Source organism: Ornithorhynchus anatinus, chromosome X1 (genome assembly GCF_004115215.2).
Source record: "Ornithorhynchus anatinus isolate Pmale09 chromosome X1, mOrnAna1.pri.v4, whole genome shotgun sequence".
NCBI classification, from domain to species: domain Eukaryota; kingdom Metazoa; phylum Chordata; class Mammalia; order Monotremata; family Ornithorhynchidae; genus Ornithorhynchus; species Ornithorhynchus anatinus.
In genome coordinates this window covers 55,409,094-55,431,334 of record NC_041749.1, presented here as the reverse complement: position 1 = coordinate 55,431,334, position 22,241 = coordinate 55,409,094, and the positions used below count along the sequence as shown (strand labels likewise).

Sequence of the window (22,241 nt, the reverse complement as noted above, 5' to 3'; positions counted from 1 at the left end):
CCGGAGTTGTCGTCGAGGCTGCTGGGCGGGCGGGAAGGTCGCCGGGGCCAGACGGGGGTGGGCCCGAGCCCGGAGGAAAATCAGGGAAGTAGGGAGAGGCCTGCGGCCTCTTCTCTCCGGCTGACCGACCCACCCTCGGAGGCCGGAGGCTGGGGCCGGAGGGAGGCGTCTAAAGTCACGGGGACTAAGCTGCCTCGGATCCAAACTTTTATTAAAAAAAAACAAAAGTAAAGTGCATGTTATAAAAAAAAAAAACAAACGTAGAAAAACTCAGGGCGTCGAGTCCCCAGCGAGCAGTGTCATTGCGCCCAGGGCCGGGGCCCCGAGCTGGCGGGAGGGGAGTCGAGGGGGGTCCTCGGGGAGTTAGTGGATGTGGAGAACCCAGAAGAGTTCCATCCTGGCAGTCAGATGCCGTCAGTCACTTGTTCGGGTCAGAGGGTCCCCGGGGTCCGTGGGCCCGGGACCCGCCGTCTCAGGTGGCAGCCGGGGAAGGAAGGGAGGACCGGGGAGGGTGGGGGTGGGCGGCCGCGGCCCGGGCCCCGGCCGGTCCCTTCCGGTGGGGCTTCCGGCCCCGGGGGATCTGATGCCCTCGGGCCGGGGGGCGCCGCAGGGGGCCCCGACCCGTCGTCGTCGTCGTCCCCATCTCCCTGCCACGCCAGTCTGGTCCCTCGGTCTGCCCCTGGAGAACGAGGGGCGGAGGGCGGAGGTGGGCTTTAAACCGCCACGGGCCGCGCGGGGCCCCCTCACCCCTGCTGGGCGGAGAGGAGCTCCTCTCTCGATTCACATTCTCAAATCAGTTTTTTAGGAAGAGGTTGGAGAGGGCCCGGGCTCCGTCTGAGGGACGTCGGTTTTCGCAGTGCCGGCGCCTGGCCGGATGAGGGGGATCCCCCCCGTCGGGTCGCAGTTGTCGTCTGTGGGCGGCGTCCGCGGCCCCGCGGCTGCCCCGCGGCCCGGCCCGCCTCCGGGGGCGTGGGGCGGGCCTCGGTCCGGCCCCTGACGGGGGGTGGGCAGCCTCGGCCGCGGGGGATCCCGGCTCTGGGCGGGGGCGGCGCTCAGACCACCGAGTCCCGGATCTCCGAGCCCAGCCGCACCCGGGGCCGCGGGCACGCGGGCGACACCTCCACGAAGCTGTCCTGGACGCCGAGGGGCCGCTTCTCCGACGCGGCGAAGGCCCGGGGCGGCGGGCCGCTGTCGGCCAGGGCCTGGTAGCCCCGCAGGTCCCCGGGCGGGGCGCTGGGCGGGCCCCCGCCGTTGAGGGGCCGGGCCTCGGGCGGGAGCGGGGGCCGGGGCCGGGGGTGCACGCTGGCGCACTCGCCCTGCTTGAGGAAGACCTTCATGCCGTCGCGGTGCCGGTACAGCAGGAAGAGGGACAGGAGCATGACGGCCGAGACGAAGAGCACGCACATCACCAGGAACTCATTCCAGTACGTCTTGTCGGGGAGCCGGCCTGCCTGGCCGCCGACCGGCGAGCTGACCCGCGAGGTGCTGATCACGTCCGGGATGATGGCCGCCACCTCCACCGCCGCCGCCGCCGCCGCCAAGGTCTCCTTCTCTTCCTCGGCCTCCTCCTCTTCCTCCCTCTCCTCGGGCCCCTCCGCCCCCGCCCTCGGGGCCGGCCCCACGCAGTAGCTGGCCGCCAGCTGTCGGAAGCCCTCCTCCAGGGACCAGCACTCGTAGGTTCCCCGCCCCTCGAGGCCGCCCACCAGGAGCAGGTCTCCGCCGGGCAGCACGCGGGAGGAGACCGAGGCGTTGATGGGGGCCCCGTTGTGGAGCCACTGCCGGGAGGCCAGGTTGGAGAGCAGCGGGCAGGGGAGGGTGTTGACCGTGTTGGGCCGGAGCGGGATCTGCTGGCACGGGGCCTCGCCTGCCGGGAGAGACGTCCGGGCTGGGGTCACCGGGGGGCCGGGGCCCGCCCCGTTCCCCCCGCCGCGGCACCGGCCTGGGTCTGGGGTCCTGGCTTCCACTGGAGAGGCGGGAACGGCCCCCCGTGATGGCATCTGACTGACCCAACCCCCCACCCCCTCCTTATCAGGACAGATGGCATCTGACTGACCCAACCCCCCGACCCCCTCCTTATCAGGACAGGTGTCCTTACCGGCCGGGGCGGAAGCCCTGGGGCTCGGGGTGGAGTTCCCGCAGAGGCGCCTGGTGTCTGCGCCTTCGATATCCTGGATCCAGGGCCTAGCGGGAGCGGGAGAAGGGGCTGGTCGGCGGGTGGGGTTCCCAAGGCGGGACGGGGGCAGGGGCGGGACGCGGGGCCCATCTCCTCGCCCCTCCCTGCCGCCCCCGGGGCCGCTGAGGGGGGCCTGGCTGAGGGCGGAAGGAGAGAGAGGGGGCGGGGGGGGCAGGTGGGCGGTGGGAAAGGGGCAGAAGCCGGCCTCCTCCCCTCCCCGCACCGAGCGCTGAGCCAGGACCCGCTCCTCGCCGCGAGGCCCGATCCCCGACCCCGGCTCGCAGCTGCCGGGGAGGAGCTGGGCGGGGGGACAGGAGGAGGAAGCGGGTTGGGGACTCCCCCCGCCCCCGTCGGCAGTGGCGGCCGAGCCTCACCGGTGGTCTTGGTCGGGCCGGTAGGTGGTGACGTCCCGGCAGGCGGAGCCGGTCCAGGCGCAGTAAGGGTCCCGGGACAGGACGCACTGGCCGCAGCTCCGGTACAGGCTGCAGTTGGCCACGGGGACCTGGGCCACGGCCGAGTACGAGGTGGCGTACAGCAGGCCCTGCGGCGGGGGTGGGGGGCGGGCGGGCGGGTGAGAGGCCGCGAGGGGCCAGCCAAGACCTCCACGGGCCCCAGCTGGTGGGGATCCTGGAGCCGACGGACCCTTTTCCTTCTCCTCCTTTCTCCTCCCCTCCATCTCCTCCACCTCCACCATCTCCTCCTTTCTCCATCTCCTCCTCCATTTCTCCCTCCTCTTCCTCCATCATTTCTTCCTCCTCCTCTTCCACGTCCTCCTCTTCCTTCATCTTCCTCCATTCCCTCCTCCTCCATCAAACAACTATTTATTGAGCACTTACTGCCTGCAGAGCACTACTGAACATTTTGGAGAGAACAGCCTAATGGAGTTGGTAGAGACATTTCCTCCTCCGTTTCCTCCTCCTCCCCGCATCCGTCGCCGCCCGCACCCCGCAGCCTCGCCACCCTCACCCTGTGGGGATCCAGAAGCAGGCTCTGCACGGGGTGCCCGGAGGGGAAGAGCCGAATCTCCTCGATGATGCGCGCCTTCTGCCGCACACTCACGGCCTTGTGCAGCCGACCGTCATCTGGGGGGCAGCGGGAGACTCAGCCTGGGGCTCCCCGACCCCGCGGCCGTGCGCGCGCGCAGACACGCGCGCGCACGCCCGCACAGATCCACGCCCGCATGCGCCCGGCCAGCCTCTTCGGGGACGCACCGGTGCCCAGGAAGATGACGTCGTAGGCGTGGCGCAGGCCCCGGAGCCGGTGGACGGCGAGGCGCTGGTAGCGGACCCGGCCCTGCAGCAGGAGCGGGACGCTGCGCACCGGCGTGTCCATGAGGAAGTGATCCTTGAGGAAGTGCAGGACCCGGTCGGGCAGCTGCAGCGAGGAGTTGATTCTCTTGTCCCGGGCGCTGTCCGTGATGCACTGGAGGGAGGAGAGGGTGGGACGGCGTCAAGGGCGGGGCAGCCCCTCGGACCCTGGGAGGGTGGGGGGGGTGTTGGGGAGTCCTGCCCAGAGGCAGGAGGATGAGCTCGATGACCTCTAAAGGTCACCCAGGATTCTATGGACGTATGTCCAAACCCTGTTTCTCTCCTCTCTCTCCACCCCCCAAGACGGGGCAGGCCGGGACTCACCCCCATCCCTCCCAGCCAAGCCCTTCTCCACATGAGACCGGATCCCCGTTCCCCACAGTTGCGAGAGCAAAGCAGCATGGCCTAGTGGAGAGATCAAGGGTCTGGGGTTCTAATCCTGACCCGCCACCCGTCTGCTATGTCGCCTCGGGCAAGTCACGATTTCTCTGCCTCAGTTCCGTCATCTGTAAAATGGGGATTAAGACCGTGAGCCTTCTGCGGGACGTGGTCGGTGTCCAACCTGATTAGCTCGTATCTACCCCGGCACTTAGAACAGTGCTTGGCACGTAGTATGCGCTTAACAGACACCACAATCACTATTACCATCATTATCATCGTGTGGAAGGGAGGTACTCACGGCTCCGGGCCGGGGGGTCGGGACGGGGTTGACCACAGTGTACCACTGCTGGGTCTCCCGGTTCACCTCCTTGTACAGGCCGCTGAAGGCACGCTGCACGTCCTGCATGCTGAACACGCACACGGCCGAGCCTCCCGCTGCCCCGTGGTGCCTGACAGCCGAGACGGGGCGGGGTCAGAGCGGCCGGCCTCCCCCCCCACCGACCCACCCCCAGGCCCGGCCCCCAGCCCGGCTCCGCAGGGCACCGAGGCTCACCACTGGCTGGTGAAGACGCCGTAGAAGAGGGTGTGGCGCCAGTCCTGGGGCCCGGGGCTGAGCACAAAGACGTCCTGCAGCACGTTGAAGGGGAAGCCGTCGTCCGGCCGCGAGCAGAGCAGCTGGGCCTTCAGGAAGGACGTCCAGCGCCGCTGCAGCACGCGCTCGCCGCCCAGGTCACCCTGATACGACCAAGGGGTTACACTGGGCCGGGCAGGTGGCCGGGGGATGGGGGCTGGGAAGACTTGGCGGGGAAGGGGCCGGTCCTGGGGAACCCGGCACCGGTCCTGGGCGGAGGGGCCGTCCAGAGGGACCTGGGACCTCGCAGAGAGGGGCCGGTCCTGGGGGGATTTGGTGGGAGGGGCCAGCCTGGGGGCGTCGTATTGTACTTTTCAAGTACCTAGTACTCAACCCTTCATAGGTAAGCACTCAATAAATACGACTGATTGTTCGACTGACCCGGGTGGGGAGGGCCAGCCCTGCTGTCCCCCTGCAATCCTATGGAGGAGAGGGTCAGCTGGCCTGTGGGTCCCCGGCCGGGGCGGCCCCCCCAGCGAACCCCCTCTTCTGTGTGGTCTTTCCCCGCGCCGACCCCAATCCAGAGCCGGCCCGGTGGGGAACCGACAGGGCCCCGGATCCACCTCTTCCTGGGGGTTCTCGGTCCATCCTCGGGGCCTCCTGCCCCGGGGGCCCAGCCGGGGAAGCTCCGCTCGGGCTCTCCAGCCGCGCCCCCAATCCCCAATCCCCAATCCCGCCGCACCCGGGGGCCCTCACCTTGCAGACCCGAGCGATGCGGGCCACGATGGTGTTCTCGAAGAAGTCGAACTCCTTGCCCGTTTCGCTGAAGAAGAAGTAGACCTTGTCGTCGTCGCCCTGGGAGGGGCCCAGGCTCTCGGGGATGTAGGCCGAACCCACGAAGGCCGGGTCTGTGGGGAAGGTGTGGACGGGATGGGGGGGAGGGCCCTCAGGACCGGTCTCAGGGCCCCAGATGACCTCCCTACCCGGGCATCTCACCCACAGAAACCCAGCCAGACTGGGGCGGCTTACCCGCTTTCTGTACTGAAAGCTTGGGAATGTGTCTATCGACTCTGTCATATTATACTCTCTCAAGCGCTTAGTACAGTGCACCGCACACAGTAAGCGCACGATAAATACGATCGACCGGGAGAACCTTCCAACCAACCTCAGGAGGTTCTTGGGGTGTTTGGCCCCAGTTCCTGAGCGAAAACCCCAGATTGTAGGCTACGTTAGAAGAGAAGGAGGGGCACCCTTTGACCTCTTTGGTAAATGGGCTCTGTCCCTGTGAGCATTGTTTCAGTTCTCCATTTTGTTTTGCTTTTTAATTTGGGATCTGTTAAGCACTTTAAGTATCAGGCACTGTACTAAGCTCAGGGATAGATACAAGTCGGACACAGTTCACATCCACATGGGTTCACACTCTTAATCCCCATTTTACAGACGGCCCGGAGAAGTGAAGTGACTTGCCCGAGGTCACACACAGAGCCAGGATTGGACCCCACGTCCTTCTGACTCCCAGGCCCGTGCTCTTAGCCCTCAGCCTCAGCTGCCCCAGCCAGCCCCACCCCCCCGCCCCCCACCGGCCTATGTCCGGGCCCTGCCAGGGCCCGGGGGGCTTCCCCTCTCCAAGGGGCGACCCGGGGGGCCGGAGAGCATCCGCACCTTGCAGCCAATTGAGGGAGTTCTCGGTCTTGAGGGCCAAACGGGACCCCTGGCTCCGGGAGATGGTTGGCTCGTTGCCCTGGAAGTTACTGACTGTTCCGGCGTAAAGTTCGCCGTCTGCCAAGAGAAACATTCCCATGGGAACGGCCCGGAGAGGCCCCGCTCCTTCCCCGGCCCCCTCGATGCTCTGAAAACGGCCCCCCGGCCCGACGTTGGGGTCCCCCCTCCTGTCCCCCGGCCCCGGGGCTCCCCACGGCAGACCCCTGTCCCCACCGGCCGTTCCGGGCTCGTTTTACCCCACCGGTCACTTGGGGTCCCCACGCCACCGGTCACTTGGTGGTGGCCCTGTGACTCACCGACCATGAGGGCTGTGGATTTGTACTCGGGATCAAAGGGGCAACGTCCTTTCCCGTCCTCCAGCAACACTTGCCCCTTCCTGTCTTGCTCCAGGCTGAAGTTCTGCAGGTTCTGGGGTGACAAAGAGGCTAGGTCAAGCCCCTCGAGGGCAGGAACCACAGCTCGGGGGGTGGAAGGGGATGGGGATGGGATGGACAGAGCCAGCAACTATAGGATGGGAGCAAGGTGTGTGGGCATGTCAATTTGTGTAACCGAAGGTGCATATGTGTCTCTGTGTTTGTGTGTAGAGGGTGTCGGGGGTATGTCGCTGTATGTTTGTCGATGGTGTTGGGGATGAGAGTGTGGATACGGGTGTGTGTGGATGTCTAGGCCTGGCGCACATAAGTGTGATCGTGTTCCTATGCACTGACGTATACGACTGGATATAATTCGGTAGGCGTCTAGGAATTTCGAAGTCTTGGGAAGTGGAAAAGGCCCCCCCGGATCTTTCCCATAACCACCCCCCTCAAATCCTTTACTGAGGCTCAAATTCAGCGATGGGTCAGCAAATGCATGAGAGGCCCGTGGTTTGGTTTCCGTTCTGTAGCCCCGGGCTGCGGTCTCTCTACCAGCCGGCTGGCGGCACAGACCCGCCGGACATGGGGAGGGGGCACCAGGGCGAGAGGGTGGGGATGGCTCAGCGCAAACCACTCGATGCTCCTCGAGGGCAGGGGCCGGGCCTGCTAGCTCCACTGGGCTCTCCGCTTAGTCCAGCGCTCTGCACGTGGAAGGGGCTCAGAAAATGAGAAGGATGGATGGCTGGACGGACGGTTGGGCGGGCGGACGGATGACAGAGGGTTGGACGGTCGGATGGACAGTTAAACGGACGGGCGGATGAACTGTGTCGCTCACCACGTAGGCGCAGGCGGGGCTGAAGGCGGCCGTGCCACAGGTGTACAGGTGGCTGCTGTTGAGAGGCAGGAGGATCTTGATGTAGTTGTGGCAGTCACGCTGGCGGGAGGAGGAGGAAGAGGTACAACGTTACCGGCCTGGGCCCTCAGCCCCTCCCCGCCCCGTAGGTCCGGCTCCCCAGATGCCCCAAGGCCAGAAACGGGCTGGCAGGGAAGAGGCTGTGGCCTCGGCCTATTGCCCGGCCCGGAGCCTGGCCCGCCCGGGCTCACCTGGGGATCTTTCCCCTTGAAGGCACACTGCCGCTTCTTCTCGGGGTCTGCGCCCCACACCAGCTGTGGACCAGAGAGGGGAAGGAGGGTGAGTGGTGAGGGGAGGGAGGACGGAGCATGAAAAATCAGGCCGGGGGAAAGGGGAAGGGTCAAGGTTGGTACATGGCTTCTGTGCCCCGTGGCTGCTTCTGTTCTGTTCCGTGCTCTGCACATAGTAAGCGCTCAATAAATGAATGAATGACTAATTAGGCCATCCCAAGGTTGGGGCTAGGGTGGCACAAGCTGGCCAAGACCCCCCGGACCCCGAGGAGACACGTGTGCCAGTGTGTGTGTGCGAATGAGTACGTGGATGAGTGTGGGCTGGGATAGGGAAGCAGTGTGGCTTAGTGGATAGAGCATGGGCCTGGGAGTCAGGAGGACCTGGGTTCTAATCCCGGCTCCGTCACTGTCTGCTGTGTGACCTTGGGCAAATCATTTCACTTCTCTGGGCCTCGGTGACCTCATCTGGAAAATGGGGAATGAAGACTGTGGCCAGCCTGATTAACTTGTATCCACCCCAGCGCTTAGAACAGTGCGTGGCACATAGTAAGCGCTTAAGAAATACCATAGTTATTAGTATGGCGCTCAGCCTCGGTCCTCAGGGCAGCGGGAGGGGCAGTTGCTCCCCGAGTGCCCGGCTGTGCCCCCCGTCCTCCGCTCGGCAGCCCTCCCCGCCGGGCGCAGACCCCGCTGAGAAGCCCCTCACCTGGCGGTGCGGCCCCCCGGGCCGGAAGCTGCCGCTCTGGCTGAGGGCGAACAGGGCCTCCCGGGCCCCCACAAACAGCGTCTCCCCATCCTGGCTCAGCAGCAGGGCTGTATAGTTGGAGACCCCGGGGGCTTCGAACCAGTTGACCGCCCGCTCCGTGGAGCCTGTGGGAGGGGGGAGGGGAGCGGGGCCATCAGGGGGGGCTGTCCGGCTTCCCCCGCAGCCCCGAGAGGCTTATTGAAACCTTTTTGAAGGCCCATCTCCTCCAAGAGGCCTTCCCCGACTAAGCCCTCCTTTTCTCTTTTCCCACTCTCTTCTGCAACGCCTCGACTTGCTCCCTTCATTTGTGCCCCCTCCCGGCCCCAGAGCACTCATGTCCATAGCTGTAATTCATTTATTTATTTACATTAATGTTTGTCTCCCCCAAATGATTATGAGCTCATTACGAGCAGGGAATGTGTCTGTTACATTGTACTCCCCGAAGCCCTTTGAACAGTGCTTCGCTCAAAGAAAGCCCTCCATCGATAGGACTGACCGGCCGACTGACCGGCTTAGCGGTTCACCGGGTAGAAGACGCAGCTGAAGTGGGATGGACTCTTGACCCCACGTTGCCCTTGGCTGGGGGTTCTCCAGCCCCCCAAATCCAACATCCCCTTTGGAATCGGTTCATTGGCAATGACCCCTCAGGACCACCAGAGGATCTGGGTTCCAAGCGTGGCTCCGCCACTTTTCAACCAGGTTTTTATCAGCTTTCTCTCCAACAGACCATCGCTCTTCCCACCCAGTGAGGCGCAGCGAGGCCTAGTGGAAAGAGCACGGGCCTGGGAGCCAGAGAACCTGGGTTCTAATCCCGGCTCCGCCACGTGTCTGTTCTGTGACCCTGGGCAAGTCACAGTTTCTCTGCGCCTCGGTTATGTCATCTTTAAAATGGGGATTCAATACGTGTTTCCCTGCTACTTAAGATTGTGAGCCTATGGGGGACAGGGTCCCCCATATGGTTCAGAAGCAGCGTGGCTCAGCGGAAAGAGCACGGGCTTGGGAGTCAGAGGTCATGGGTTTGAATCCCGGCTCGGCCACTTGTCAGCTGTGTGACTTTGGGCAAGTCACTTCACTTCTCGGTGCCTCAGTTACCTCATCTGTAAAATGGGGACAAAGACTGTGAGCCCCACGTGGAACAACCTGATTCCCCTGTGTCTACCCCAGCGCTTAGAACAGTGCTCGGCACATAGTAAGCGCTTAACAAATACCAACATTATTAGGGTCTGCATCTGATCTGATCATCTTGTATCTTCCACAGCGCTTAACCCCTAGTAAGCACTTAACGAATACCACTGTTATTGTTTGATCATCCCTGGAAGGTAGGCAGAGGCCCATTTTGCAGACAAAGAGACTGAGGTACAGAGAGGGCACCCAGCAGGCCCGGGGCAGAGTCAGAACGGGAATCCAGAGCCCCGCGTCCTTTCTACCAGGTCCTACTACTTCCACCTGCCATGGGCGGTAGGCGACAAGGCGACCGTTAGCTCATTGTGGGTAGGGAATGTATCTGTTATATTGTTCTATCGCCCGCTCCCAAGCACTTAGTACAGAGGTCTGCACACAGTAAGTGCTCAATAAATACAATTGACCGACTGACTGATTGACCGACAAGGGCGACACTCCGGCTTCTGTCCTGGCTCCAAAGCCCAGGTCCCATGTCTCCTCCTGCTCTGCTTTAGCCTGGTGGTTCTGGGTCACTGGGAAGAAGATACCGTCCATTAAACCCCCGGTCTGGAGGCCAAAGCCTCCTGCCCCACCCCAACGGCTTCAGAAATCCCAGAATCCCTGAGCCGTTCAGCAGTCTGGGGTGGAGACTGAGAGGGAGAGCTCAGGACTCCTGGGTCCCAAGGAAGCAGTGAGGCCTCATGGATACAGCATAGGCCTCCAGAACGCCTGGTTTCTAATCCCGGCTCTGCCACTTGCCTGCTCTGTGACCTCGGGCAACTCGTTTCATTTTTCTGTGCCTCAGTTCCCTCACCTATAAAATGGGGATGAAGCCTGTGAGCCCCATGTGGGACAGGATCTGTGTCCAACCTGATTAGCTTCAGTTTCCTCCACTGCAAAATGGGGATTCCTTGCCTCTTCCTACTTCAACTGCGAACCCGCTGATTAACTTGTATCTACCATGGGTCTTAGAACTGGGCTTGACACAGAGGAAGTGCTTAACAAGTAGACTTTTTTTAAAAAAAGGCCTTTTCTCCCGCCTACGTCCTTGGTGATTTTCCTTCTCTTTCTCCCTGGCTCTTCCAGGACCCAGGCTCCGCCCTGGAGAAAGTTTGTCCCTGACCCCACCCACGCTAACAAGCTGGGCTCTAATTACTCTGTTACTGGTACTTGCTGGTCCTCCTGGGCACGAGGAGTTCAGCTGGGGGTCACTAGGCTCCAGACTCCCCACGCCCAATCCGGTCCGGTCCGGTCTTTGGTCGAGGTGTGACTAGCTGGAGATATAGTGGGCCGGGCAGCTGGGGCAGGGCAAGCTTAGGACCGATCCCGCGTCCTTCGGTCATTTGATATTCGCCCCACTCTCAACCCCACAGCACTCGCATACAGATCGATACATTGTATGTTATTACTTCTTTTCTTATATTAATATCTGTCTGAAAACCAAAGCCAGCTGACCACCCCCCCGCGAGCCAGAGTGAAAAGTCAGGTGTGAAAAGCTCCCACTTTCAATCAGACAATGGTATGTAGAGAGCGCTTACTACGTGCAGGGCACTGTACTGAGAACTTGGGGGAGTACCATAAAACAGAGTTGGTAAGACACGTTCCCTGCTCATAACAAGCTTACGGTCTAGAAGCGGAGATCGACGTTAACATGAATAAATGAGTAACTTATGTGATTTAGAGGTGCGTTGACTCTCCCAAGCGCTGAGTACAGTGGGCTGCACAGAAGAAACATTCAGTAAATACCGCTGACTGATTGACAGATGAACTCGACCTTGTAAACCAACTCAAAGTTAATGGGCTGCCCCAGGGGGCAATATCAACCAGGCCTTCACTAGTCTCCCAGAGAAATGGCTTCTTGCCCTGAGAGAGGGGCTACTGAAAAGGCAAAATGGGTCTTGATGCCCACGGGGGTCACCAGATCCTGATCCCTGGGCAAACTGTGTGGTCTAGTGGAAAGAGCCCGGGCCTGGGAGTCAGAAGGAGCTGGGTTCTAATCCCACTCCGCCACTTGTCTGCTGTGGGACCGTGGGCAAGTCACTTCACTTCTCTGTGCTTCTGCTACCTCATCTGTAAAATGGGGATTAAAGACGGCAAACCCCAAACAGGACAGGGACCTTATCCAACCTTGTATCTACCCCAGCGCTTAGCACAGTGCCTGGCACATAGTAAGTGCTTAACAAATACCAGTTACAAAACCAGCCCTGAGGATTCTGTCCAAACCCATTTGGACAGGATTGATTGATTGACTGAAACCCAGCAAGCCAGATGGCTTCCAATGCTGCCTGTGGGGCTGGGCTTGCCCTGACTGGGCGAGGGGCTCTGGCCCAAATCCCAGGGGCCATTCTGAGTAATCGCGTGGACGGATGGTGAGATGGGGCCCGGGCACAGAGGTGGGTTTGAGTTGGCACCCGAGGGGGTTTTTTTGTTGTTGGTTTTGGGTTTATTTTGTGTGTGTGTGTGTGTCTGGGCCCCAGTTGAAGTGTGGACTTGTGGGTGTTTGGTTTCTGACCCTATGATGGTGTGGCTGACAGTGCAGCCCTGACGTGGCAGTGACTGTAAGAGGAGACACGCAGCTGTGTGTGTGAGCATGTGTGTGTACAGCGGCCTGCTGGCCTGTCACAATGTGGGCACAGGCTATTGTGTCTTTTCCCGAGACTGGCTTGGTCCCTGTGCTGCCCCGGGGGTCGACTTGTATGTGTGTATGTGTATGTGTGTGTGTGTGTGTGTGTGTGTGTGTGAGAGAGAGAGAGAGAGACTCCCAGGCCAGCTGACCGGCCACCACGGACGGGTTTGGCCAGAATTTCCAGGTTTGGCCAGAATTCCCGGGAGCAGAACCTGCCTGCGGTTGGGCCACATTTTCCTGGTTGGGCTGCCGGGGGTGAGGGCTGTCATCGGGTTTTTTCCATTTGGATTGAATTTTGGATTTTCCCCAGCACCTGCTCCAAGGGGGAGTGGGAATGGGCTAGCCCCTCCCTAACACATAATAATAATAATAATGATGATGATGGTGTTTGTTAAGCGCTTAACTATGTACCAGGCACTGTACTAAGCGCTGGGTTGGATACAAGCAGATTGTCCCTGTCCCACGTGGGGCTCACAGTCTCAATCCCCATTCGACAGACGAGGTAACTGAGGCCCAGAGAAGTGAAGTGACTTATCCAAGGTCCCACAGCAGACACGTGGAGGAGCCGGGATTAGAACCCATTCTCTTCTGAGTGCTCTATCCACTATGCCACACCCCCCCGAGGTGGCCACGCACCCCACCCATGGAAGGGAATGGACCACCCCCCACACACCCCCACCCCCGACACCAGATTCCCAAATCCTGGTCGTTAGATTCCAGACTCTGGGCCGGGGGTGGGGGAGCCCCCCCGAACCTGCAGCGCTCCTCACAGCTGCAGGAGATGGGGAGATGTGGAAAACAGAAGGGATGGGGGAGGCCAAACTGCCATCCAGGGCAGAAGCGGGGTGGGATGGTCCCCTGACGAAGCGCCCCTTCCCCCCCCGCCCCCCCCCCCCCGCAGCGGCTGGCGGAGTCTCTGGGCAGGAAATGACGAGCCTGTTATTCCCGGCCTCACCTGGAGTCTCTCCCTCTCCTCCCTCCACCCCCCCCGCAGTGACTCAGCCAGGGCCAGCCCAGACGACGAAGAGAAGTTGCAGGGGGTGGGCAGGGGAGCCAGGTGATTCAGGCTGCTTCCTCACACTCTTACTCCACCGGCCTCATCTCTCCCCGGCAGCCGCACCGGGGCCCCTCTTCCCCCTCCCCTGGCTTGGCCATGATGGAGCGGGACCGGCTCTTCCCATCCCTGGGGAGTGGGATTCTTCCCTCCCCACCCCCCACCCCCGGCCCCCATCCCTGTCTCCGGCTCCCTTTTGCTCAAGTCTCCTACCGTGGCCTCCCAGGACCCCGCGGAGGCCCGCACACCCTTCCGCCCATCCAGTCACGTCCTCCTGGGACGCAGACTGCTGAATCAGCTGTCAATCAGGGCAGGTTTGGGTCCCGGACCGTTCTAGTCCCGACGGTGCCCTCCGCCCCTGGCAGGGCTGGGCCCCGGGGAGATAAATCCGTGTGACACAGGGCCCCGTCACTTCCTGGCCACTGGCATGGGTCACGGCTGAGGATCTGTGGGGGCAAGCCCCCCGGCCTGACCTGCCAGCGGGTCCCCTCCCGGGACCAGGTCATTAACCAGAACCGAGGGTCAGGGGCAGACGCGGGGGCATCGGACAGAACCGCCTCCCGCCCCTCCTCCACCGTCGCCTGGCAGGAAGGCAGAGCCGCTGGCCACCAAACTGGACTCTTTGCCAGAAAGCCCGGCCTCCCATCTGGCAGCACGTCCAGCCGTTGAGGGCCGGGGAAGTCGGCATCGCCAGCTGGCCCGGGCGGCGGCCAGAAGCACATCCCGCCGGCGGGCAGCGCCGTCCGCTCCGTTCCTCCATGGATGCCATCTCTGGAGGTGAGACGCTGCCCCTAGTCCTCCAGGCCCCCGACCTCCCCACCCCCACGAGGTCCCGGGAATAGCCAGAGGCTGCCAAGGCCACTGCAGGCTTTCCACATGCCCTCTCCGCCCCCGCCTCTCCCGCCCCCCGCCAAGTCTCATCATTCCTCCCCTCTTCCCGCCCACTCTCTCCAGCTTTTTTTTTTTTATGGTACTTGTAAAGCACTTTCTGTGTGGCAGGCACTGTATTAAGCACTGGGGCAGTTACAAGCTAATCAGGTTGGACACAGTGACACAGTCCCTGCCCGACATGGGGCTTCCAGTCTTATCTCCATTTTACAGATGAAGGAACTGAGGCACAGAGAAGCAAAGTGACTTGCCCAAGGTCACACGGCAGACAAGTGGCAGAGCGGGATTAAAACCCAGGTCCTCCTGACCCCCAGACCTGGGCTCAATCCACTGGGCCATGCTGCTTTTACCCAAACGAGACACGGCCCCCATATCCCTCCTTCCCCCTGCACAGCGGAGCCCCGGCTCTTCAAAGCTCCGTGGAGGGGTCAGTCCTTGCCCGTCACCGGAGGAGGCCCCGGTCCCTCCGCAGCAGACACGTCATTCAGAGGGATCCCCGCTAGACTGTAAGCCCACTGTGGGCAGGGAATGCATCTGTTATATTGTCGCAATGTACTTAGTACAGTGCCCTGCATACAGTAAACGCTCAATAAATATGACTGATGATCAATCGATTGATCCACGGCTGAACAGTGGGTCTGTGCTGGGTGGCCGGAGGGAAAGTCAGGGGTGGAGAGGAAGGGTAACAAGCACAGACGGTTGGGAGACCCCAGGCGGGGATCTGACACACATGGCTGTTTTCAGGGGCTTTGGGCAGAGAAGCCAAGAGGGAAAGGGCTCGGAAGCAGGACTGGGGACACGAGCCCATCTTGCCGCCGACCTCTTGCCCGCGTCCCACCTCTGGCCCGGCGGGCCCTCCCTCCTCGTATCCGACAGACAGTGACTCTCCCCAACTTCAAAGCCTTATGGAAGGCCCATCTCCTCCAACACGCCTTCCCCCACTAAGTCCTCCTTTCCTCTTCTCCCGCTCCCTTCTGCGATACCCTGACTTGATCCCATTATTCATCCCCGCTCCCAGCCCCACAGCACTTATGTCCATGTCTGTCATTTATTTATTTCTATTCATCAACGTCCATCTCCCCCTCTAGACTGTAAGCTCGTTGTGGGCAGGGAATGTGTGTGTTGTTGTACTCTACTCTCCCAAGCGCTTAGGACAGTGCTCTGCACCCAGTCAGCACTCAATAAATATGACTGAATGACCGACTGAGTCGGAAAGACATCTCCAAATCCAGGCACAGGGCACTGTGCAGTCGAGGACGGGGCAAAAGGGTAGACTTGGGATGGGGACACTAAGGTAGATCTGGAGCAAACCCTCCTGCAGAGCTCTCTTGGGGGGCTACTGGTCTGTCTCCCTGCCCTGGACCCGGAGTCTCACCTTCAACACAAAACCAGAGCGACCCCTTGGAGATGCGCATGTTCTCAGGAGGGAGTTGGGAGCTCTCCTAAGTGCTTAGTACAGAGCTTTACACACAGTAAGCGCTCAATAAATACGATTAAATGGATGAATGAATGAGCTCCCAGCCACAGCTATAGATTCAGTCCCGGGCAGATCTAAGCAGTGTGGTGTGGTGGCCAGAGCCCGGTACTGAGAGCCGGAAGGACCTGGGTTCTAATCTCCGCTCCGCCACTTGTCTGCTGGGTGACCTTGGGCAAGAAGTCACTTCACTGCTCTGGACCCCAGTTCCCTCATCTGTAAAATGGGGATTAACTCTTACTCGCTCCTACACAGACTGTGAGCCCCATGTGGGACAAGGACTGTGTCCAACCTGATTACTCTTGTTTCTCTTCCCCAGCGCTTAGACCAGTGCTTGGCATATAGTAAGCGGTTAATAAATACCATTAGTGTTATTATTGTTATTATTAGATCTCTCCTTCCACTATCTACTGGTTATGGCGACGACGATGTTACTTGTTAAGTGATTACTATGCGTCAAGCACCTTTCAGAGTGCTGTGGTAGATACACGCTAATCAGGTTGGACACGGTCCCTGTCTCAGATGGGGTTCACAGTCTTTATTCCCATTTTACAGATGAGGTCACTGAAGCACAGCGAATTTAAGTCAATTGCCCACACTCAGACGGCAGACAAGTGGCAGAGCCGGAATGAGAAACCAGGTCCTTCTGACTCCCAGCCTGTGCTCTTTCCACTAGTCTGTGCTGTTTATTATTATTATTAGTAGTAATAATAATAATAATCACAACAACTGTGGTCTTCGTTACATGCTTATTATGGGCCAACCGTTGTACTAAGCACTGGGGTAGGAACCAGATCATCAGGTCCCTCAGGGGCTCACAGTCTAAGTAGGAGGAACCACAGGGATTGATGAAGGAACAGAGAGGCGAAGTGACTTAGCCAAGGTCACCCAACAGGCACATGACTGAGCTGGGATTAGATCTCAGGTCCTTCTGACTCCCAGACCCGTGTTCTTTCCATTAGGCCACGTTACTTCCCTTCAGAAATAGGGAACTTGAGGAGCACAGAGGGAGGACTGCCCAGTGGGGCCACAGCCATTCAGCAGAAGAGATGTGCCCCCCCTGTTCCCCGCTCCCCCGCCCTCTCCCCTGCCAAACACACTCACACACAGGCTCCCGAGTCTGCCTGGGATAAGTCGGGCCCACATGGCACCAGTGGGAACATGAAACAGAGTCATCCTCTCCTTCCCTTCCCTGTTTTTTCCTGCCGGAGGCCAGGGGCCCCAGAAAGGTAGTTTGGGGCCAGAAAAGCATGTTTTTTCCATGGCGGGACCTGCTCTGACAGCACCCAAAGGCTGGGCCGGGCCGGGCCGTGACACCGATTCCAGCCCCAGTCTGGAGCTGGAAATGCTAGTTCCTGGAACTAGAGGTTTGCCAACTCAAGGAAAATGCCATTTCCAATGAAACGGGACCAAAAACCCAAACAATTCCTGGAAGCATTTCCACTCTCAGAGGAAAATCTCTTCCCTGCTGCGACCTCTCCTTGTCGGCTGAACTGTCAGAGCTCTGTCCCCTCTGCCTCCCCGTCACCGCCCCCATCCTGCTCCACTGGGCTTCTTCCACTAACCACCCGCCGCCCCCAACCTCCAGCAACAGAGTCCCAATCAGGGGCAAGTGGGAACATCTGTGGGTCTCCCGGGGTCTCCGGGGCTGTCACGAGCCTCTTCCCGGGGGGCATTTATCAGGAAGCCCCACCGCAGAAGCAATGTGGCCTAGTAGCTACAGCATGGGCCTGGGAGTCAGAAGGAGCTGAGTTGTAATTCCAGCTCTGCCACTTGTCACTCATTCAGTCGTATTTATCGAGCGCTTCCTCCCTGTACTGAGCACTTGGAAGAGGACGATCTAACAATATAAACGACACATTCCCCACCCGCAACGAATTTAAGGTCTAGAGGAGTTGTCTGCTGTATATCCTTGGGCAAGTCACTTCTCTGCACATCAGTTCCCTCATCTGTAAAATGAGGATAAAGATTATGACCCCCCATGTGGGACAGGGACTGTGTCCAACCTGAGTAGCCTGAATCTACCCCAGCACTTAGTATCATACCTGGCATGTAGTAGGCACTTAGCAGATACCATAAAAAAAATACGTATCAGAGTGGACACTGGGCAACTCCAGACCCCTGCTGGGGGAAACTACTATGGAGGCTCCATGGAGACAGATGCTCTGATTCCCCTCCTGGGCCCTAAGGGGGCCACATGGACCACCCCACCCCACACACACACACACACCTCTGCACTCAGGACCGGGGGTCTCCGGCGTCTCATTCTCAGAGGGAGACGCTCCCAATGCTAAGCATCCTCCGGTCAGCCGTGGGCCCCCGGGACAGGCCCGGTGCCAGGGGCGGCTAACGAGGCCCCGGAGACCGAGCAGGAAACAGGAGCAGCGTGGGCAGCGCTCCAGGCGGAAGCCAGTTCTGTCGCCAGGGTAGCCCTCCCTCCTGGGGCCGTCCCCCCGGGGCCTCTCAAGTGGAGGCCGGCGGGGTGGGCCGGGGTGGAAGGGAACGGGCCTGGGGAGGCACTTGCCGGGTCGGTTGCCCACCTTGCGAGGGGCCAGGGCATGCGCCCGACAGCCTGGGCACGGGAGTCCCCCGGGGGCGGGGGGAAGGCGGGAGCCAGGGGGCAGGAGCCGAAAGAAGCAGGAGAGGCTGGCCTGGGCCGGGCAGAGCGTAAAGGGCCAGGGAGGTCGTATTCCATCGCCCACAAACATGTGCTCACAAGCCACCTGTGGAGGTGGGCCCGGTCGGGTACCCATCAACCTCGGGAATAATGACATAGACCGTTCTTGAGCTCAGAGTGCTCCTTTCATCGTGGAGTTACATAAACATTGTCTCATCCATTCACAAGTATCAACCCCCCTGCTCCAACCACCTCCTCCTCCTCCTCCTCCTCCTCCTCCTCCTCTTCCTCCTCCTCTGCCCCCCACGGCCCATTTAGGATATCCAGTTTTCCAAGCTGACGGTGGCCCGAGCTGGCATCCGGATGTTTTGTTTCTACCCCAGGGCTTGGCACAGAGTAAGCGCTTACCAGACACCAAGCTCGTTGGGGGAAGGGAATGTACCTACCGACTCTGTGGTCCCAAGCGCTTAGTACAGTGCTCTGCACACAGTAAACGCTCAATAAATACGATTGATAGATTGATGATTCTTTTATAATTATCATTCAGGTCAGGGAAGGCATGGTCCCGCCCCTAGCCCGGAGATTCTCAGCGATTCCACGTCGGACTGGGCTATCCCCGGACACAACAAAATAAAGGACCCCGGCAGCCTCCCTCTACCTGCCGGCCGGATATTTTCTGGTGCCGAGGGGTGGGTGTGGGCAACGGTTTGGGTGGGTGTGCTGGGGGTGGAGGAGGAGAACAGGTGGGTGATACACCTGCTGGTGTTGGGGGGCCGGGAGGGGTTGGTTCTCTGGTGAGTTCAGGTGGGGTGCTGAGTCGCGAAGCTTCGGGCGACACGCTATAAGATTTAGATTGTGAGCCCCATGAGGGACAGGGACCGTGTCTAATTCCCGTCTGGGGAGTCTCTCCCAGTGCTTAGAATTCATTACGCCCTGACTGTGTGCAGGGCGCTGTACTATCACTACTACTATCCACCCTTTCCTGCTCAGGGGGCGGAGAGTAGAAGCGGCCGGGCTTAGTGGATAGAGCAGGGACCTGGGAGTCAGAAGGACCTGGGTTCTAATCCCGGCTCTGCCACTCGTCTGCTGGGTGACCTTGGGCCAGTCACTTCACTTGCGTGAGCCTCGGTGACCCCATCTGGAAAATGGGGACTGAGACTGTGAGCCCAACGTGGGACGGGGGTCGTGTCCAACCCCATGACGTGGTGTCTCCCCCAGTGCTTAGTGCCTGGCCCATAGCACGGACGACACAGTTATCGTTATTCCAGGGGAGAGGCAGGACCCCTTCACCCGCACCCTTCGGTTGGGTGTTATATGGCTAGTGGGGCGAGGGAGAGAAGAGGCCAAGGCGGCGTGGGGTTGGTACAGAGGAGGAGGGGAGGATGGGTGGCCAAAGCTTGTGTACCCTTCTCCCCCTTCGGGCTCCCCCGGCGCCCCCGGGGCCCTCCGTCTGCCCCGGGGAGGGCGGACGGGGGGCAATTTCCAGGTGCCTCGTGGGTCCCTGGGCTGCCCGCCCTCCGCGGACATGGGGGTGGAGGTGTGTGTGTGTTGGGGGGGGAGACCACCGAGCGGAGGGGAGGTGAGGGGGGCTGAGCCGCGGCTCCCGGGGCCCCGCTCCGACTTGCCCCGCTGTTTTCGCGGCGGGGGCTGTTGGGGGCAGGCCGGACCCCCTCCCCCTCCTCGGCTCCCCCTCCCCAAGGGGCCCGGCTCGGGGGCGCGGCCGGGCAGACAAGGCTCTGGTCAGCGTCAATGGGAAGGGGGCGGGAGGAGGGCGGGGGGCGCCGAGACCACCCCCAGGGGAGGGCCCGGTGGGAGGGAAGGAGGGAGGGAGGAGGGCTCTGCCCCCGGCCCCTCCCCCCTCGGAGCCCCTCGGAAGGGGAGCCATCGGAGGAGGGGGGCAACGGGCAAGAGGGGGCGAGCCCCTCCCCCCAGGACTGCCCGGGGGCCCGGTGCCCCGCTCCCCGCCCCCCATCCCCTCCCCCCGGCCGGACTCACCGAAGCGCAGGCTGAGTCTGGGCACGGTGGCTTCGGCCGCGGGGGGCAGCGGCAACGGCAGCGGCAGCAGCAGCAGCAGCAGCAGCAGCAGGAGCAGGAGCAGCAGCGGCGGGGCCGGGGGGCCCGGGGGGCGCGGGGGGCCCGGGGGGCGCGGGGGCAGGGCGCCCGCGGGGTCCGGCTGGCTGCCCGGGCCCATCGCGGCCGTTGGTGGCGGGACGACGACGACCAGGAGGAGGAGGAGGAGGAGGAGGGGCAGCGGGGAGGGGGCAGGGCCGCCTCGCAGGCTTCGGGGCTCAGGTTGCAAAACTTGAGTCGCTGGCGACGTTGGCAGCCCCCGCCCCTGCACCCTCCTCCTCTTCTCCCCTCCTCCTCCTCCTCCGGGCCTGCAGCGGGGAGAAAGAAAGAACAGGTGGTTGGCAGGGAAGGGGAGGGGGAGCGGCGCCCACCCCCCCATATACACACACACACACCCCCTACCCACTCCAGGCCGGCCCGGGGGCCGCAGGGATGGACGGGGCCGGAGGGCGGGTGGTCAGCGGGCCCCTCCTCCGCTCCGTCTGTCTGCCTCTGCCTTCGGTCCCCGCGGGTCTCAGTTTCCCCCACAGCACCGGGGGGTGGGGGAAGGTCGCGGCCCCGCCTCGGGGGCTCGGGAATAAATAGGCATCGATGGGCGAAATGGCGGCTGTGAGAAGGAGCCGACCTTCCCCATCGCAAACGCCCCCCTCCCCAAACCCGCGGAGGGAGGGGGCCGGGCCGGGGGTCTCCGGGAGCGAGGAGGGGTCAGGGAACGCCTCGGACCACTGTCGGCTAAACCCCACCCACCCAAACCCCACCGTGGTAGCATCCTCGGGCCCCGGAGGGGCAGGAGCTGGGGCCGGAGAGGCCCTTTTTTCCTTTTTTGAGTTATCTATTAAGTGCTTACTATGTGCCGGGCACTATACTCAGCGCTGGGGCAGACAAACAGGATGGACACAGGTCGGGTCCCAGCGTCTCAATTCCCATTTTACTTATAATTAATTACGGTATTTGTTAAGCGTTTACTATGTGCAAAGCACCGTTCTAAGCGCTGGGGTTGATACAGGGTCATCAGGTTGGCCCACGTGGGGCTCACGGTCTTCATCCTCATTTTACAGATGAGGTAACTGAGACACAGAAAAGTTAAGTGACTTGCCCCAAGTCACACAGCTGATAGGTGGAGGAGCGACATTAGAACCTGTGACCTCTGACTCCCAAGCCCGAGCCCTTTCCACTGAGCCATAGTATCTGATAAGCGCTTACTACGTGGCAGGCACTGTAGTAAGAGAAGCAGTATGGTGTAGTGGGTAGAGCCCAGGTCTGGGAGACAGAAGGTCATGGGTCCCGATCCCAACTCCACCACTTGTCTGCTGTGTGGCCTCGGTTAAGTGACTTCCCTTCTCTGCGCCTCAGTTCCCTCATCTGCAAAATGGGGATCGAGACTCTGAGCCCCACGTGGGACAGGGATCGGGACTGTCTCCAACCCGATGGGCTTGTATCCACCCCGGTGCTTAGTACAGTGCCTGGCAAATAGCGCTTGGTAAATACCGTAATTATAATAATTATTATTAAGTGCTGGGGTAGATACAAACTAATCGGGTTGGACACGGTCCCTGTCCCACGTGGGACTCACAGCAGTGAAGTAGCGGTTCCCGGGCCCCTCCAGTAGTAGGGGAGGCCTCCCTGGAGTCCAACCCGGCCCTCCCGGGGCCTCGCCAACCCCTATCGGCGCCTCCTGCTTATCGAGGGTCCGCAGGCAGCATGACCCCGCTGGGGGTGGCCTTAGGACCGAAGGAGACTGCCTTCAAGCGTCTTTAAGCGCTGGGATCGATACAAGGTAATCAGGTTGTCCCACGTGGGGCTCACAGTCTTAATCCCCATTTGATAGATGAGGTAACTGAGGCACAGAGAAGTTAAGTGACTTGCCCAAAGTCACACAGCTGATAAGTGGAGGAGCCGGGATTAGCACCCATGACCTCTGGGCGAACAGCACTGAACTACGTGCTTGGGAGAGTA

General features: G+C 61.1%; 1 protein-coding gene across 1 annotated transcript; it reads right to left on the bottom strand.

Annotated features, from left to right (window-relative positions):
- Positions 1 to 194: 194 nt before the first annotated feature.
- Positions 195 to 20,286, bottom strand: SEMA4B (semaphorin 4B; the record flags this gene model as incomplete). Its single annotated transcript, XM_029051076.1, has 14 exons — positions 195 to 1,864; positions 2,096 to 2,181; positions 2,548 to 2,714; positions 3,140 to 3,255; positions 3,385 to 3,595; positions 4,160 to 4,310; positions 4,415 to 4,596; positions 5,189 to 5,340; positions 6,095 to 6,211; positions 6,451 to 6,562; positions 7,343 to 7,441; positions 7,612 to 7,674; positions 8,357 to 8,520; positions 20,211 to 20,286. Coding segments are annotated over 14 exons (2,508 nt in total), but the record flags the coding sequence as incomplete, so codon positions are not given.
- Between the last annotated feature and the right edge of the window lie 1,955 nt (positions 20,287 to 22,241).